The following is a 17,631-nucleotide window of genomic DNA, read 5'->3' on the forward strand; positions in this document are numbered from 1 at the left end:
ATACCTCAGTATTCAGAGTAATGGTTGGCCTGGCCTGTCTTCAGTTGTCTGTAAATGTTACCAGTTATGATTGTACACAAATACTTTTTGTATTTCAATGTTTTTATTGAGTTTTTCAGAAAAAAGAAAATGATATCATAACAACAATAATAAAAAATATAATAAGAATAGTAATAACAGAAGAACATGCCTCACCAGCTCACAGAATGCACAATAACAATCTATCATGAGTAAGATTATTAAAAAAAATGGAAATGCAAGAGACTGTAAAAAAAAAACAAAACAACCCTTTATGCCCCGAAGGCTGAGCTGAAGAGGCCAAAGGAGTGGACAGGACAGGGACAAGGGGAAAGGTGGGTGGAGGACTCTAAGAAAAAACTTTGTTACATAGAAGCAACACCCATTTTGTGTGATCTGTATTCCTTCCAGGGATCCCAAATAGCATAAAAGTATTATTAAATGTGTTCTTTAGCCGATCATTAACCATAATCCAGTCCATTTTCGCAATGAGAGGGTCTAGGAAAATCACATTAGATTTCCACGATTTAGCGAAAGTGATGCAAGCTGCTAACAGAATAAGGTTTAACAATTTTAAAGAGTATTTGGAACCCCCCGCGTCACATTTACTAAATAAAGCACTCTCCAGAGCACTTGGTACATCCTTCTTTTAAACCCCTGTAAAATATTCGGAATATTCCTGACCAAAAGTTCTGGGCTATAGGGCAGGACCACCACATATGTACCATGGTGCCCCTAGCATCACAACCTCTGAAGCACAGTGGGGAGGTAGAGGGATGACATTTGGAAAGTCTGTCTGGTACTAAGTACCATCTGAGGAGATCTTTATAATTAGCCTCTACTACTATGATGAATTAAGAGAAATTTTAGAGAGAGAGAGAAGGCTACTTCGTTTCATTTTGTTATGGGACCAGGAGAGCCCAAGATCATTTGTCCAAGCCCTCATAAATGACGGGGGGAAGCTAGGTCAGCATAAATTATTGAGATTTGACCTTTGGAATCAGCAATAGATCTACAGGAACTTTCAAATGGAGTAAAACACATAGGACAAGGGGCCTGTCTGATCTTGGAGCAGACAAATGATTGAATTTGTCTGTAACGGAAGTATTTCTGTCTCGGGAGTTCCCTTTTACTGACCAAATAATCAAAACTGAAAATGTCACGCACATCAATAACATCTTTGATTCGGTAGAAGCCCCTATCAAGCCACCATTTAAAACTACCTGGATCTCTGCAAGGGGAAAACTCTGGATGGTTCCAAAATGGAGTAGGCGGTACATGAGCAGAACAAAGCCTCGCACAGTGTCGGAACTTACCCCAAAATAAAAGAGAGTGGGACAGGGGGAAGCACCCCGGGACCACTTTTTTTTTATCTTTAGGGGACCACATGCAGGAGGCGATTCCCCCATGTATGCAAGCAGAATCTACCTATTGTGGCCTCACCCTCTGTAACATGGAATGAGATAATTGTGCGATTTGAGCTGCTATATAGTAATATTTGAGGAGAAGACCCTCAAACCACCCTGAGACCTGGGAGCCCACATGGTGCTTTTTTGGATTCTGCTCTGTTTACCGCCCCAGATGAAATTCATGATCTTAGATTGAAGGGAATTGAGAATCGAGAATGGGACATGAATTTGGAGTGTGTGAAAGAGGTATAAAATCCTAGGCAAGACATTCATCCTAATCGAGGCTATACGACCCAGCCATGACGGGGGGGAGCTATACCATTGTTTTACGTCAGCATAAATCTTGTTGAGGAGAGGGGTGTAATTGGCTTGGAACAAGGATTGGTACCTAGGGGTTAAATGAATCAACAAGTAATGAAGGGATTTTTTCTTCCAGCAGAGATCCAAATTTTCTTTCAAAAGTGTGACAAATTAGGTCCCAGAATAATAATGTTAAGGGCCTGGGATTTAATAATGTTAAGGGCCTGGGCCTGGGATTTATTGACCTTGGAGACCTGAAAGGCTTGCAAAAGTCTCCAATAAATGGAACAGATTTGGGAGTGTAATATGTGGATGAGGTTCATACATAAGAAAGTCATCCTTAGCAAGAGGTTCAATTGCTATAGCAAAAAAAAAGTGGAGATAGTTGACAGTCTTGTCTTGTACCTCTTCTGATGGAAATATTGGGAGAGAGGAAGCCACCTAATAAGATATTTGCTATAGGTTTGTTGTATAAGGCTTGCATGATATTGATAAAATATTGCCCAAAGCCCATAAGTGACAAAACTGAAAATAGGTACGACCAGGACACGCTATTGAAGGCCTTTTGCAGGTCAACTGACAGAAGCATTGCCTCTCTCCTAGGACCATTGTCCCAGTTGAAGTGAAGCAGAGATAATAAATCAATGGAACATCTCGTATGGTCAGGAGCCTCCCTATATTGCATGAAGCCTACCTGATCCGGATGGATATAGACTCCCAAAAACAAATTCAAACGAACTGACAATATCTTGGTCAGCCATTAGTATAACACTAATATAGGCACGGTTGTATTCATGAGGGTGGCTTTTTCGAAAATAATAGTAATATTGCACAAGATGGGGAATCAATGGGAGACCAAAAGCTTTGTAATACGGAGAATTTATCCGGACCAGGAGCACTGCCCTTTTTAAATAATTTAGGAACTTTGAGGGCAAACAATTACTTTTTATTCTTGTTTTTTTTTAATTTCTTCTTTTTTTAATTGTGTTGTATTATGTTTTTTTATAAAAACGTTAGGTAAGTGGATGTTTGCTTATCCTCTCCTATTGATTTTTTTTTCTCGCTGTTCTGTAGCCTAGGAAGCAGCAACAATTACTTGGAGGATTACAAATAACAATCAGTTGGAAGCTAGTTCTGTTTGTGATTTCCAGTGCTGAACTTTGTACACTAAATAACTAGCTTGTATCAGTTTCATAACAAAGATTTCCCTTTTCTTTCATGCGGCTTCTGTTGTCAGTACTTTTGTTGGCCATATACTGTGCGAGAATTTTGCTTTACAAGTGTTTACTTTTTTAATGACCTAGAACTGTTGTAAATGAAGTCCATCAAATGTTGTCTTTTTGAGTGAAGCTAGGATTGTTTGATTTGATCGATTTCCGGCCATTTTTCAACACTTTGGTTTCTAAAAATCAGTCATACACAGAAAATTTCAGGCAAACAATCCGCTTTCATGCTGTTTAGGATTACAAAAATGATCAACACAACTTAATCCCAAAAGTTTTAATTGTTTCCTAGCTTTTATTAGAAACTGTCAGTGGTAAGTTTCCTTAGTTCAATATGCTACTTTTGAATAATAAAGCTGGTTGAATGGCAAATTTCAGCAATTTCATCCATCTTCTGATAATAAAAAGGTCTAAAGAAGGAAAAATCAAGGTAAATTCTACTATAGCATTTTATTGTTTTCTGCTATATATACTCAAGCAGTGAGTAGTTGATTGCATTCATTAGGGGTGTTTTGCATTTTCTCAAATTTTAATAATTTTTAATCCACTGGTAATCCTAGATATAGTAGTAATAATAAAAAATATCAGCATGTCAGCAACCAGATCTATTGTAGACAGGTGATTGAATGTCCACCAGAATTTGATTGTAAAGTCAAAACTTTAGAATTACCACTGTGTTGACCTTCAGTATAATACACAATCAGTCTCTGTGTTGTAATAAGAAACATTGTATGTCTGCCATCCATTTAGATTTCCAGTTGTCCATTCAAATGTCTTGCCAAATATGAAAGTCTCAGGTCATTAAATCTAAAAGCAAAGCCAGGTGTATTTTAATATATATAGACAGAGAACTGATCTATAACACTGTGCAGAATTCAGGGAGAGCCAGCGATCCAGCCATGACATATGTTGCATCAAGTACTGAGACCTTCTAGGGATGTTAAGAGTTGCCATTACCAGCTTGGATTTTAAAGGTTCAGCTTTTAGGGCTGTGGTCTTGCTCCTATTTTAGGTTTGTTGTTTCTCACTAACTATGTAGTAAAAAAGACATCTAGGTGCCCTGCAGCATATATCAAGTGTATGTCTGGGCAACAATAAAACAAAATCTTTATTACATCTCAGTTATACATACATCATAATAATACTACAATGCTACAAAAACCATTGATTCAGCCAGAAAGCCACTTATCCTATAAGTTCCTGTTCTTTGCAGACAATGAGCATGTAAGAAAAGATCTTCACAGTAAACTTAGCAATTACCATTGTATATAATTTCAATTTAAATTTAGAGTACTGCATAGGTTAATTGAGAGTGTTTGCTTTTCTTTGGTTGTAATAACAACGGTGTATGCATTTGGTTGGTGTACAAATATTAAAGCACGGCTTTGTGCATTGATGTATTAAACATTTCCTAATTGCAATGCTGTCTTTTGCAGAGAAACCAAAGCTGCCTGATAATTACACTCAGGATACATGGCAGAAGCTCCATGAAGCAGTAAAGGCCATAGAGAGCAGCACTTCAATAAAGTACAATTTAGAAGAACTTTATCAGGTATGAGCTTTCTTTGTATGCTGTTTACCTGTCATCACAAAGTTTCCCATGCAAAGGATCACAAATACTACAAAGCCACTAAAATAAATAAAGTGCAATACTGACCACACACTTATTATTTCTTCTGTAATGTTTTTGTACAGGTTGGGTTGGATTTTAAATCATATTTGTGTATTTATATTTGATGGCACCAAACATACTGGTCATTTGTTTGATTTAAACTAAATTCCAATTAATTTTTATTTATTTATGTTTATTTTAAAGTTTATAGATCTCTTTGGGCTTTGAGAACAAGTTCAGTTTGTAATAGAAAATGGAAGTGGAGAGGTTACAGGAAATAAAGTGCGAGAGCACAGCACAGATAACACCCAGCACAGAACAACTGAAGAGAATTTCAATGGCAACATAAGTCTTCATAAAAGTTACACTCAGTCAAACCACTGATTGATTAATCATGTAAAAGATCACATTAAATCACCTGATACTTTCAATAATTTAGCTGTATAGGAAAAGGGTTGAAATAAAGGAATAGCTGGTTTTGATGAGAGTTATCGCTAACCCTAACCACAACCTATTCTCAAACTGCCTTACGTTCCTTACCCCCACTCTCTTCAAAATCCTTCCTCCCCAGATGAATCTCATTGCTGACTTGGACTACAAAACCAGACTACTACCCTTTAATTCTGAACTCGCTGTCACCAAGCAAAATTTTTTTTCCGCTGTCATTTCCTCTCAAGCTTCCAACCCATGCAACCTCTTCACAACAATTGACTCCCTAAACTCCACACCTGCTCCCCCCACAACAATCTTCTCTGCCCAAGACATAGCCACCTACATTAGAGATAATGATAGAGATAATCCCCTCAGGCACGTTGTCTTGACGTCACCTTCAATTCTGCCCTCTTATTTACCCCCCATATTCTGAACATTTCCAGGTCCTGTCACTTTCACCTGCGCAACATCTCCAAAATCCACCCCTACCTGTCCCCTGAGACCACCAAACTCCTTTTTCCACTAACGCTCTTATCTCTCATCTGGACTACTGCAACATCTTCCTCTCTGGTATTCTGCTAACCCAACTCTATCCTCTACAATCTAATATGAATGCTGCAGCCAGTCTCCTCCGTCCTTCCCATCGCTCCTCTTCTGCTGCATCTCTTTGTATTTCTCTTCATTGGCTTCCATTTCACCTGAAAATCAAATTCAAGCTCCTGTGCTTTGCCTTCAAATCCCTACACAGCTCTTGTCCAACCTACCTTTTTGACCTGGTAGAAAAATACTCCTAGCCGCTCTCTTCGCTCCTCCAATGACCTAATAATGTCTTCCTCACTCATAACCTCATCACACACACAACTTCAAGGCATTTCTAGAGCTGCCCCCACTTTCTGGAATGATCTTCCTCGTCCTATTTGGCTTGCTCCTACCTTCTGCTCATTTAAAAGAGCACTCAAAACCCACTTTTTCAGACTTGCCTACCCGTCTTCTTCTGTTTCTTAAAATCCTCACTTCTTTATCTCTCATCCTATTGTGTGAGACTTCCCCCACCTCCTAGGTTGTAAGCTCTTCGGGGCAGGGTCCTCTTCTCCTGTCTCATTGTCTGATCACTTCATCAACAATGCCAACACTACAGAGTTGGAAAAGAAAGGTTTAGTCATTGTCTCCTGCAGAAATTGAATGGAAAGAAAGGACATCTGTCTGTGAAATATTTATTTATTTAAAATATATATAAATGTGAACTTTTCCCTTCTTTTTATGACTTTTATTTATCATTCTTTTTTTTGCCTTAATAGCTACTAGGAGCCCATACAATATATTAAATGTATAAGGTTGCCAAGTAAAATTGATTCTCCATCTTTTTGTTTTTTTTGTTTTTTTTTGCAGGCTGTGGAAAACTTGTGTTCCTACAAAGTGTCTCACACACTGTACAAACAGCTGCGCCAAGTATGTGAGGAGCATATGAAGGCTCAGATCAATCAGTTCAGGGAATATCCTTTATTATACATGTTCCTAAAGAAAAGGGTGTTGTGAAAACTGTCTTAATAATGAGCTGATAAATGATCTGGTTTTGCAATTTAGCTTGGGCATCAGATGACTAGATCTGGGTATTTGGTAACTCATGTACGTGGGTAGAAACAGACAGAGGCAGCTGGTTATGAACACTGTGATTTAGGATCATAGCCTTACTCAGGAGGGGCTTCTATGGATGGGCAGTGATTCATTGTGTGCAGGTGGCTTTTATTAACCGTATTTTTATCTTGCTATTTAAATGTTTTGAATAATGATCAACAGTTTTGGCCCATATAAGAATATCATTAGTTTTTATAATGTAAAGCTAATACAAAGCACTTTACATGTAATTAATGCTTAATTACCTCTTACATCTTCTATTGCCTATGCAATGGTTTTACATCTTACTCAGTGTTCTCCCCAGCCCGTTTTAGCCAGGTGCAGCACCTGGCACTTTTCAGTAACCACCTGGCTGTTTTTGGGTGGCTACTGAAAAGTTGGCTCACAATAGAGGCCTGACCACCAGACTATAGCTACTTCCCACCCAGCTTAAAAAAAAAAATCCAGTTGGGGGGGGACACTGTTAGTAAGAAGGTGACTTTTTTATCTGTCTAGTTAGTTACTGTTACTCTAAGTTAGAAAAAAATTAGACACCATAACTGCAACTGTCCTCTACTTTTTCAAGCTGGACTACTCACAAACAGTTAATACACAATAAAATGAATGTATACAAACTGGTTTTTTTTACTGTTATTTATACTGGTCTGTTGATGCAGGTACATCACCTGTGAGACCATACAGACAGGTTGGTGATCTCCAGTGCAGATAAACTGTACTGCTTTGGCTAGGCACAACAAAAAGCTACAGCAAAACTGATGAACCCTTCCCCTCCCATTAACCTTGTTTGTTGCTCACCCTTTTACACCATTGCGATTCCTGCTATTCCAAGAATTACAGTACTGTAAAGACATTTTTAGGAAGATGCATGCTTTACATGTAATAATTTGTTTAAAATGCATACCCTAATTAAATTGTGTGTTTTTTCCTGATTCCAGTTATAATATGTAGCAGGTATTATGTGCTGACTCTTATTGGAATTTTACACTTCTGTTTTTGCTGGGTATATAAAAGTAATGTTTATATTTTTGTTATTTTTCCTTAATCCATTTAATGTTGCACAGAATCTCTTGATAGCTGTTTATTTTTAAAAAAGGTTAACTTGTGCTGGAAAGATCATTGTAGACAAATGGTAAGTATAACGTTGTGCATTTCTTCAAATGAATGTTGTAAATATTTGCTTATTTAGAAATGTATACAGATTGAGTTTTATAGAAAAAAACACTGCAAACAGATTAGTGAATTATTTTGTACCATTTAAAACAACTTGATCTTGTAAATTGTATGAAGTATGTAAAACATAATTAAAATAGGTTTATTACTAAATAAAATAAATATAAAATTATTTTACTGACAGGGTAAGTTTCTCTGGTCTGAAAAAAATGATGAGAGCCTTGCCAGTGTTTTTTACAAACTGACTGCTAAGTGTTAGGGACTGGTTTAATTATTACTACTCAAGGGTTTATGTAGATTAACTATTTCTTTCTCTAAAGGACAACCAAAGTCTTTTATCTTCCAGTTATATTGTCATCTTCAGAAAGCTTGGATATTGTCAAACCTAAAAAAATTACAGATCGGGGGGACAAGTGGGTGCTAGAGGTTGTCCTTGTGGACAAGTGGGTGCTAGAGGTTGTGTCTCAGGGACACAAACTGGAATTTCTTTCCCGACTCTCTTCCTTGTTTCTCCAATCTTCTTGTGATCCCCTCACTTATCAAGCCCTTTTGAAAGAGGGTGTTAATTGCTTCAGTCCCCATAGAATGCTTTCAAGAGATCTGTTTCCAACATGTTCATTGTTCCGGCACCAAAAGTGAACATCCACAATGTCCTAGATCCCAAAGCCATCAATGCCTTAATTCAAGTTTAGGGTTCTGCCTGGAACCCACTAGGTCTGTAATCATCCCCCTTCACACAGGAGATGTCCTAGCCATTGAAGACCTCAAGATTATCATCATATTATCATAGAATGTCTCTATACTCCCTGCTTACCAACATTTCCCACAGTGTATAGCTCTGCCCTTTGGTTGACATTTGTGCTATGTGTTCACAAAGAAGTTTGCACCAATTGTAGCCCTGTTAAGCTCTCATGGCATTCACTTTCTGGAGACCTGCTGTTATAAAAAACAGTTGGCACAGGCTGGGTTGAATAATGCCATCCTGACATTTCAGACACTGTAGTGGTTTGATGTAGTGGTAGATTTTGAACTTTCAGTATTATGATTCCCAGATTTGCAAGACTGCCACCTGGTCTTCTGTTCACACTTTTTTGTGCCCAGTTAATGTTGCCATCCCTGCTGATGCAAGTTTATTAGCCAAGGTCTTTAAGGCAGCCCTTGAAGTTGCAAGTTTTTCTTGCTCTCACTGGGCTTGCTAGTGTTTTCTTTTTCTTGGACTATGGTTGAGCTGCATTTGGACACCCTAAAGATAAAAGGCCTTCTTGAGACACTCAATGGATGGGAAAGAAAAGGAGTTTTTTTTGTAGTCAGTTGAGGGTCCTGCACTTCCCCCAATGAACTCCAAGGAGAGCATTTTAAAGTAAATTTAAAAAATCTATGTTTTTTTATTTTTTGTGGCATTTAAAATGCACCTCAAATGCAGATTAGAAATGTTTATTGACTAAAATGTAGTAGTGTAGATTAGAGTTCAGAGGTTGGGTTTTGAGCTGTGATGTGTTGGTTTCTTTATATGCAGAAGGTTCTGTTGACATGCAGAAAAAAACAGGTCATATGATTTCATTCTTGCTCAGTTCTTTTGTTTAAGCAGCGCTGGAAAACTTTAATAACTACATCAAGCGTGTGATGTAGTTATTAAAGGTATGTCTTTGGGGTCTCTAGATATGCTGTGATTTTTCTTTTTTTTTTGCCTCAAGAGATTAAACATCTTTTGCAGGGAATACCTGTGTTTTGACTTAAAGAACTGGCACACAAAGCATGTGAAACAATATGACATTATTTACCCAGGTATAAATGAAATGTTGAATATAAACATTTGTATTCTCCATTTGAGGTAACAGGAAGAGCTTTAGGTTAATTGTGTCTATATTACAGATTATAGTCAAAAAAATCAGTTGAAAACGTATAAAAACTTTGCTAATCCAATTTGTTTAGGAATGCTTTTGTGAAATTATTGATTGGAAGTTTGTCTGTTTCTTCTTTAGATCATGATCCGGAGCATTTTCTTATTCTTGGATAGAACTTATGTCCTTCAAAATTCCTTGCTTCCCTCTATATGGTAAGTTTGTGAACAGTGGCAGAATTACTCATTGCTATACACATCAAATACTATTTTATATTTATCTTGAAAATATCATAATGTAGCTTGGACTCCTTGGTACCTACATCCCTGGGACGACACATTGAAACGTGTGAACGTTGTACATTTTTTATTATATCCTTATATATCTTGAGTATGTGATAAATCCTAATAAATGTATAATATAGTTTCATATACAAAAGACAGATAACAGCATATAAAACAGCAAATACTATGGGCTCTATTACAAAAGCAGGGAATCTGACATTCACTCCAACATACCCTGGTAGAGAATCAATTACTGCCATGGAAACACATGGCCCTTGAGAATTCTTCACCATTTTTTTCCCTACTTGTGTGAATGTGAATGTCACATACCTATACAAACCTGACAGTACATCAGTTTTTAGTAGACATGGTGAGTTACTTGATTCTATAGAGCTTGTATATAGTGTGTTGTCTTTCTATGAATTTGGCAGAAACTTGGCCTGCTTCCTCAAGAGCTAGAGGTCTAAAAGTAATAATATAATTTACTAACCACAAATAGTCATTGTGCCTTGGGAACAACAAGAGAAGGAAAGCCCTTCAAGGGGAGATAAATATATATTCACATTACATGTAACACAGGGTCAATCTGATTAAGCAACTAAGTCTCATTTGTAGCAGAGGGCTTAATGTCAGCATTCTAAGTCCCCTGAAATCTTTATTTTTTTTTTGTATACCAGGAATAGCTTCCTGTGGTATAAAATATATATTATTTAGTGTGCTCTACTCAGGGCCCCATCAACAGGCCACCATTAAAGCCCCAATTTGGGATTATGGCTTTTCTATTTGGCCTCATCCTCTCAAGCTACCTAACACTTAGCATTATGTTCCAACATTTGACCCATCATATCTTATAAGATTTATAGACAATGATAATGGCATGATTTGAACAGCTGATTTATTTATACAATATACTTGAAATACAGATTTGCATGCCCACAAATGTATTCCTTTTTTGCTATTTGTTCAGGGATATGGGTTTGGAGCTTTTTCGGTGTCATGTTATAAGTGACAAACTAGTTCAGACAAAGACAATCGATGGCATCCTTCTGCTCATTGAGAAAGAGCGTTCCGGGGAAGCTGTGGATCGAAGCTTGTTGCGAAGTTTACTTGGGATGCTTTCTGACTTACAAGTGAGTGAGCAGCCTTTTATATGCCTACCTAAAAATCTTAGTAATGATACGACAGAGAATACGTTTTGATCTACACATTTGTTTTGATTCAATTAGATGTACAAAGATTCATTTGAAGCAAGATTCTTGGAAGACACAAATAGCCTGTATGCATCTGAAGGGCAGAGACTAATGCAAGAAAGGGAGGTGAGATTTCACAGGCTAAGTATGTTCTTGTGGACAAAAGTTAACTAAAAGGTTTTTTTACCTTTCAATGTTTTTGAGATAATGGAAAATGCAGGTCTAAATGTGTTTCTCAAAGGGATTATTTTACTAGCTCATCCCAATTTACTAGTAATCACGAATAAAAACCTTTGCAGCACTCACTTGCTGATTTGTTGTACAGTCATGGATAATACAAGTGCTTCCATTTATTAAGGGTGCATGTGACCTCCTCCCAGACATCAGTGCTTGGACCCAGGACCTGAACACTGTAATAAACCCCGTGTAAGCTCTGACAGAGCACTTACACAGGGTTTACATTTCTGAGAAATGAACTGCAGGTAAAGAGAGTATAAGTGGGTGATGAGGTAGGCCTTTCAATTGACCTTGTCACTTAGACTGTACAGGCAAAAATCACTAAAAGTTCTGATTTTATCACCATTTCACACTAGCAAAGCCAGCAAACAATGATATGGAGGTAGCAGGATGGAGACACTATTTAAATTAGGATCTGATGTTTGTCTATACAAATGTTTCCATGGCGTGTACCTAATTTTTCACTTAACTGCATTAGACCCAATTCATTAAACTCAATTAATACTTATATGGATTTATTTTTTTTTAATCTTGTTGCTTAGGGAACTAAAATATTTTATTTGTTTCAATCTCCAAAAGCTTCTAAACACTTTACATGAAAAGTGCTTAGTTACTGTTTTGTTTGGATTAGCTCATATTTTTATTTGAAGTGTCCTTGTGATATTTTAAAATGTTTTTAGAACAGTCAGCAGATCATAGCGTACCAGTGCGACGTAACAGTCTAATACAGTACATAGGGTTCTCATCTGATCTCATGGGTGTCACAGGAAGTGTGCATGTTATGTAGATTACCCACAATGTATGTACAGCGCTGCTTAATATGTTGGCGCTATATAAATCCTGTTTAATAATAATAATAATAATAATAATAATGTAAAAATATATCTTTTCTGCCGAAGTTGCGTTCCTTGTGTATAATTATATCTTTGCTTACATCCTGTAAACAAACTCTTGTCTCATAGACTAAATATTTAAATACAGTGGGTTATAAAATAACAAAAACAGTTCTGGCAGCACATGTAAATTACAGATTAGAGGTGCACAAGTGAGATGTTAGTGAGTGATTCCTATGTTACCCAAGAGATTTTGCAAAAATTCTAAGCAAGCTGACTAATCTCAGGATCATGACTGTGCTTGTGTCCTGCTCCTTTTTTGTAACTTCTTTGCCCTAGTATTTGCAACACTTTGCAGTGCATTCTCAGACAGACAGATGTCACTTTGCCTTCTTTTCTGGAGAAAGGGTAGGTATCTGTACATATGGGGATTCCGATCCCGTACTATGTAATGAAGGAGACACCCGTAAGTGATGACTCTACAATATTGTACTTTATAGGAAACATTCATTCTGTAGACAGGGGACATCTTACAGATGAAATTATTTTAGGCTGAACCATATATTTAAAACATGACAATAGGTTTTTTTTACTATTTTAAACTCTCTAATAAGTAATTAATGACCCAGCATTTACTAGGTATTCTCTTTTAAATAATTTGTTTAGGTTCCTGAGTATCTCCATCATGTGAACAGGCGCTTGGAAGAAGAGTCAGATCGGGTAATCACATACTTGGATCATGGGACACAGTAAGTGACAAGTACAACCAGTCATGTTATGTATGACTTTTTCAACAGATAAACTTTTAGCATAAAACACTGTAACTTTGCTTACTAGGATATTTGATAAAGTGTTTAAAGAAGACCTTTTCATCAGCCTAAAGTTTTTTTTTTTTTTAGGACTTCCTAATTTTGATTTTCTGGTGTTTTTGTGGATGTCAGAAGGATTATTCTTTTTCTGCCTGACTGATGAGATTGTTTTGAAAATTGTTAAGTGATGATGCTAAAGATCATCTGGCATCAGTGTTATGGCCAGAGTATGTAGTACACACCCACAGACAGCTGTGTTCCTAATTTTGTTTGGTGTTAGGACAAAATTGGGCAGAATTATATACCAAGTACAGATTTTCAGCCACAGCGTAGTAGTACCAGCCTTTTTTTTTTCGGTATCCATTATTTGATTTTGCAAAGAAGCATAAAATGTTTTTTCCTTGTAATAAATCGATATATTTTATGGAAGTATCTATTATTTGATGATGTTAAGTAGTTTATATGTTATACGTTAATTGAAGTAATGCTTTCTCCTTTTTTTTTTTTCAGTAAACCTTTAATAGCTTGTGTAGAAAAACAATTACTGGGTGAGCATTTGGCTGCCATCTTGCAAAAAGGTAAGCTGTTAGAACGTTTACATCATCATCATAGTTTTATTAGATCTAGTTCAATCCTGTCTAACGTATGGCTCATGGGCCAGAATGTTTTTCCCATGGCATGTTTACTGGAGCATGTAATTACAGAGAAGTATCAGGAAAGCTAATTCCCTGTGATTGCATGTTCCAGCCAGCAGAGAGTGCTCTCCACTGTGGCATTCACGGCAGAGCAACCATACAGACGTGTTCTAATATAGTGTATTTTAGCCTTTTTGTGACCTTTTTAAAACAGTGGAACTCTTGAAATAACCTTCAGGTCTTCAGAAAACCTTTTCTATAATTATTTATCTAATATATTATATATTGGTGTGGTGGTCGATGGGAAGGATGCCTCCTACATTACTGACCAGGGGGAAGAATGTAACCCTTACAAGTAGCCCAAAATCATCATTATTATATTTATTATTAATATTAAACTGTATTTATATAGCGCCAACATATTACGCAGCGATGTACAATAAATAGGGGTTGCAAATGACAGACCGTGACTAAGGAGGAGGCGAGGACCCTGCTCAGAAGAGCTTACAATCTAAGACAATTAGTGGGTGTTAAACTGTCCTGAGGGAAACAAATTCACCCCCTGGAGGAACCCTATGATTACTCTGAACCCTGGCTGAGAAACACTGTTGTATACAGTTGAATGCCTTGAGTACAGATGGATATGAAGGCCAGGCATAGAAAAATGTAATAATCTTTACATTGTGTGAACTTCTACTGAACTTGCTTACTGTAAAAAAAAAAAGTTAATAATTCTAATTAGTATTTGACATTTGTGTATTGGAGTCTGGGAAATAGAACCAATCACAATTCACCCTCCCTGTCAAAAGCCAGATGCTTATAATTTGCCTTGCTTTCAGTCTCTCAAGTCTGCCATACAGCATTTAGGAGATTTGCAGTAACAGTTATAAGGAATTTAAACCATTTGGTAGGCTTTGTTGTGTTTTTTTTGTTTTTTTTTTGTGCACATGTTGCTATAATGTCCACACTTAAAAGATCAAATACGGTCAGTTTTTAAAGGATTCAAGAGTAACATAAATCTCGTCATCGTCCATGTATGGTTTTGTTCTGACACAGGTTTGAAGAACATGCTGGATGAAAACAGAATTTCGGATATGACACTTATGTATCAACTTTACAGTCGAGTCAGAGGTGGTCAGTTAATCCTGCTGCAACACTGGGGGGAATATATCAAAGTATGTAGTAATATTTTTATTTTTTTATTCTGAATGCTTAAAATAGCTGGACTGAGCTGAAAAACACCTGTCATTATTACCCTCTTCTTCTGATAATGGTATTTGCCTGGCTGTCATGCCAGTCCTCTTGCTGATCTATATGTAGATCACATGTTTTAATTTACTTGTATATTGCATATTCATTTCAAGTTTGTGACATAGTAAGTATTGCAGATTGTATTTTCAGTAGAGGCCATCATGGCAGCCCCATTATTTGTTTTAGTTATGTTCTCTTACTGTATTTATTTGCCTATAAGGAAACAGTTTGAAGTGTTTTGTTGTATCTGTTCAGTAGGTGCAACAAAAAATGTATTGATCCAGACAGAAATTGTGTTAAATCATGAGCCATGTTCTCAGCATGTACTGCATTCTTTAAGAGTTACCATTGTTGCCAATTATCCCAGTGAACTGCAGAGCACTGAGTAATGGAAATGTAATGGAAAAAGAAGTGTTTTATAGACTTAGGCTACGTACACTTGTGCAGTTATTATCGTTGGAACCGAACGACTAACTACTGATCGTCCGATATTCGTTAACAAAAGAGTGCATAATGACTGACCAATGACGCCGATGAAAGAGGATTGTCGTTGGAAACGAACGACCATCCCAGGGGATCTGATTGACCGACGTTTGTTCACTATCTATTGTGTGTACGATCGTTCAGTGATCGTGGATGGATCTGCAGTACACTTTCTTTTTACATGTCACTGTGTGCATCGTTCAAACGCTCCTATCTAGCGTGTGTACATTATTAGTGGATTACATTTGAACGATCGTATTGTTACAGCATATGTCACATGCTGTAACATATGTAGCATATGTCACAATACAATCATTCAAAGTAGTCGTAGTCAAAGTAGTAGTCTTAATCGTTAGTCGTTCAGTTTTTAAATGATAATTATTGCAAGTGTGTACCTAGCTTTAGGAAATGTCCTTCCTTAAGTTGCCAACAGTGTTCCTCCATAGATACAGTACAGTAACTGAGTATTGTCACTATGGGACAGGAACTTTGTTAGTGAAAGAAAAATGGTGGTAGAATATAGTATAAACATACTGAACTTTACAATGACTATGGACACAGAGGTCAGATGAACATTCTAGAATGCTGTAAACTGAAGGCTATATCATCAAAATATATTTTTGTTTCATTTAGTTCAAATTAGCTTATTTGCTTGTCTATAGTTTATGTCCTGTAATTTATACAAAACTTTGTAGTATGAACTTCACTGAAAATCTCTTCATCGTTTCACCCTGTTACAGAACTTTGGGAGTTCAATAGTAGTAAATCCAGAAAAAGACAAGGAAATGGTTCAAGAATTACTGGATTTCAAGGATAAAGTGGACCATATAATTGACGTCTGCTTTCAGAAGAATGAAAAATTTGTCAACGTGATGAAAGAATCCTTTGAGACTTTCATTAACAGGCGAGCTAATAAACCAGCGGAACTTATAGGTACAACCAAAGGTCCTGTTTGGCATTATGAATTGTGAAAGACAAAGTCATACTTTTCATAGTTAATTTTATGAAGATGGCTTAAATATAAATAAGCATATGTTGAAAAAAAATTTTTGCTTTTAGGGATTTGGGAATGCCTGTATCTGCAGAAGTATAAACTATCAATTGTATTTAACGCATATTGCTTGGTTGTAAAAGCCTCCCTAATGTAGACATCCAAAAGCCATTAGATTGCTGATGTGTGTAGCCACTGTGGCTGTAAAAGGCATCCCCTCTATATTCTCACTTTTGTGACATTCTGTAGTATTCCCCCTTGCACCTCCCCAGCTACTACAAAAATATGTAGGGAGGTGAGGTGTGGAGGAGCTGGCCAAACGTGGAGTAAATAAACACTTCCAGAAGGGGGTCAAGAAGAAGTCAATGACATGCTTAAAGGTAGAAAAGGAGCTATTTCTGAGTTAGGAAATTTACAAGTAAGGCATTCATTTTGCTTGCTGATGTGTTTTTGGGACAGGAATTAAAGAGAAATCTTCCCATGGCAAAAAGACACATTAGTTTTACAATTTTCCTAAGAAAGGTTAGAACTTTTGTTCCAGCCACCACTTGTCACCAGAATAGGATGTGAGCGTTTATTTCTCAATGGAGATACAAACAGCAATTAAACCTGTCAGAGGTTCTACCTTTCCCTGCTGTACTCCATATTCATCAGTAGAATTGCCCCTTACTGCTGGGTCCCTCCAACAGCTTTTCTCTTAGCACACATTTATGTGTAGTTCAGTAATGGTGTTACTGCTATAACTTACAATCTAAGGGTGGTGGAGAGTACAGTAGTTAATAGGTGGGGGGAGTGGAATGATAGCTAATGATTGATGAGATAAGAGACAGATGAAGATAAGACGACAGATAACTGACTACATAAGTCAGTCCAAGGCAGCATACCTGTGAAGTTGTCGAAGTAACTGTTAGGAATATGTCAGGGCATTTTGAAGGTTAAGGGCAAAGATGAGGAGTTCTGTTTTATTTAAGTTGAGTTTCATAAACCTGTCCGCCAACAATGATGAGATAGTTGACTAGCAGCATGAAACATTATCCAGGACAGAGAGAAACAACTCTCAGTTGGACAAATAGCTTTGTGTGTCATCAAATGATATTGTAAGCCAAAGTAGAATATCCATTTGCCAAGTAAGCAGTTGTACAAGGAAAAGAACATGCTGCAATGATTGATCCTTGGGGAACACTGTTGGGTAGGAGAGTGAGAGGAACCATTGGGTAACCATAGAATAGCTACTAGTAAAAGAAACTTTTATGGCGTGGTTACATTCATTCGTAAGTG

At 37.0% G+C, this 17,631-nt stretch overlaps 1 protein-coding gene across 5 annotated transcripts in view; it reads left to right on the forward strand.

The window, feature by feature from the left end:
• LOC140331436 (cullin-4A-like) overlaps positions 1–16,348 on the forward strand; it is a 20,007-nt gene extending 3,659 nt beyond the window's left edge. For all 5 annotated transcript variants that reach the window (XM_072412474.1, XM_072412491.1, XM_072412506.1 and 2 more), the window contains 10 exons: positions 4,387–4,502; positions 6,384–6,487; positions 7,689–7,758; positions 9,782–9,855; positions 10,892–11,054; positions 11,151–11,240; positions 12,851–12,933; positions 13,504–13,571; positions 14,685–14,803; positions 16,103–16,348. In XM_072412474.1, coding sequence (XP_072268575.1) covers positions 4,387–4,502; positions 6,384–6,487; positions 7,689–7,758; positions 9,782–9,855; positions 10,892–11,054; positions 11,151–11,240; positions 12,851–12,933; positions 13,504–13,571; positions 14,685–14,803; positions 16,103–16,333 — 1,118 coding nt within the window. In that variant the 3' untranslated portion in view covers positions 16,334–16,348. The remainder of the gene's footprint in view (positions 1–4,386; positions 4,503–6,383; positions 6,488–7,688; positions 7,759–9,781; positions 9,856–10,891; positions 11,055–11,150; positions 11,241–12,850; positions 12,934–13,503; positions 13,572–14,684; positions 14,804–16,102) is intronic.
• The last annotated feature ends 1,283 nt before the right edge of the window (positions 16,349–17,631 follow it).

Source organism: Pyxicephalus adspersus, chromosome 1 (genome assembly GCF_032062135.1).
Source record: "Pyxicephalus adspersus chromosome 1, UCB_Pads_2.0, whole genome shotgun sequence".
Taxonomy (NCBI): Eukaryota; Metazoa; Chordata; class Amphibia; order Anura; family Pyxicephalidae; genus Pyxicephalus; species Pyxicephalus adspersus.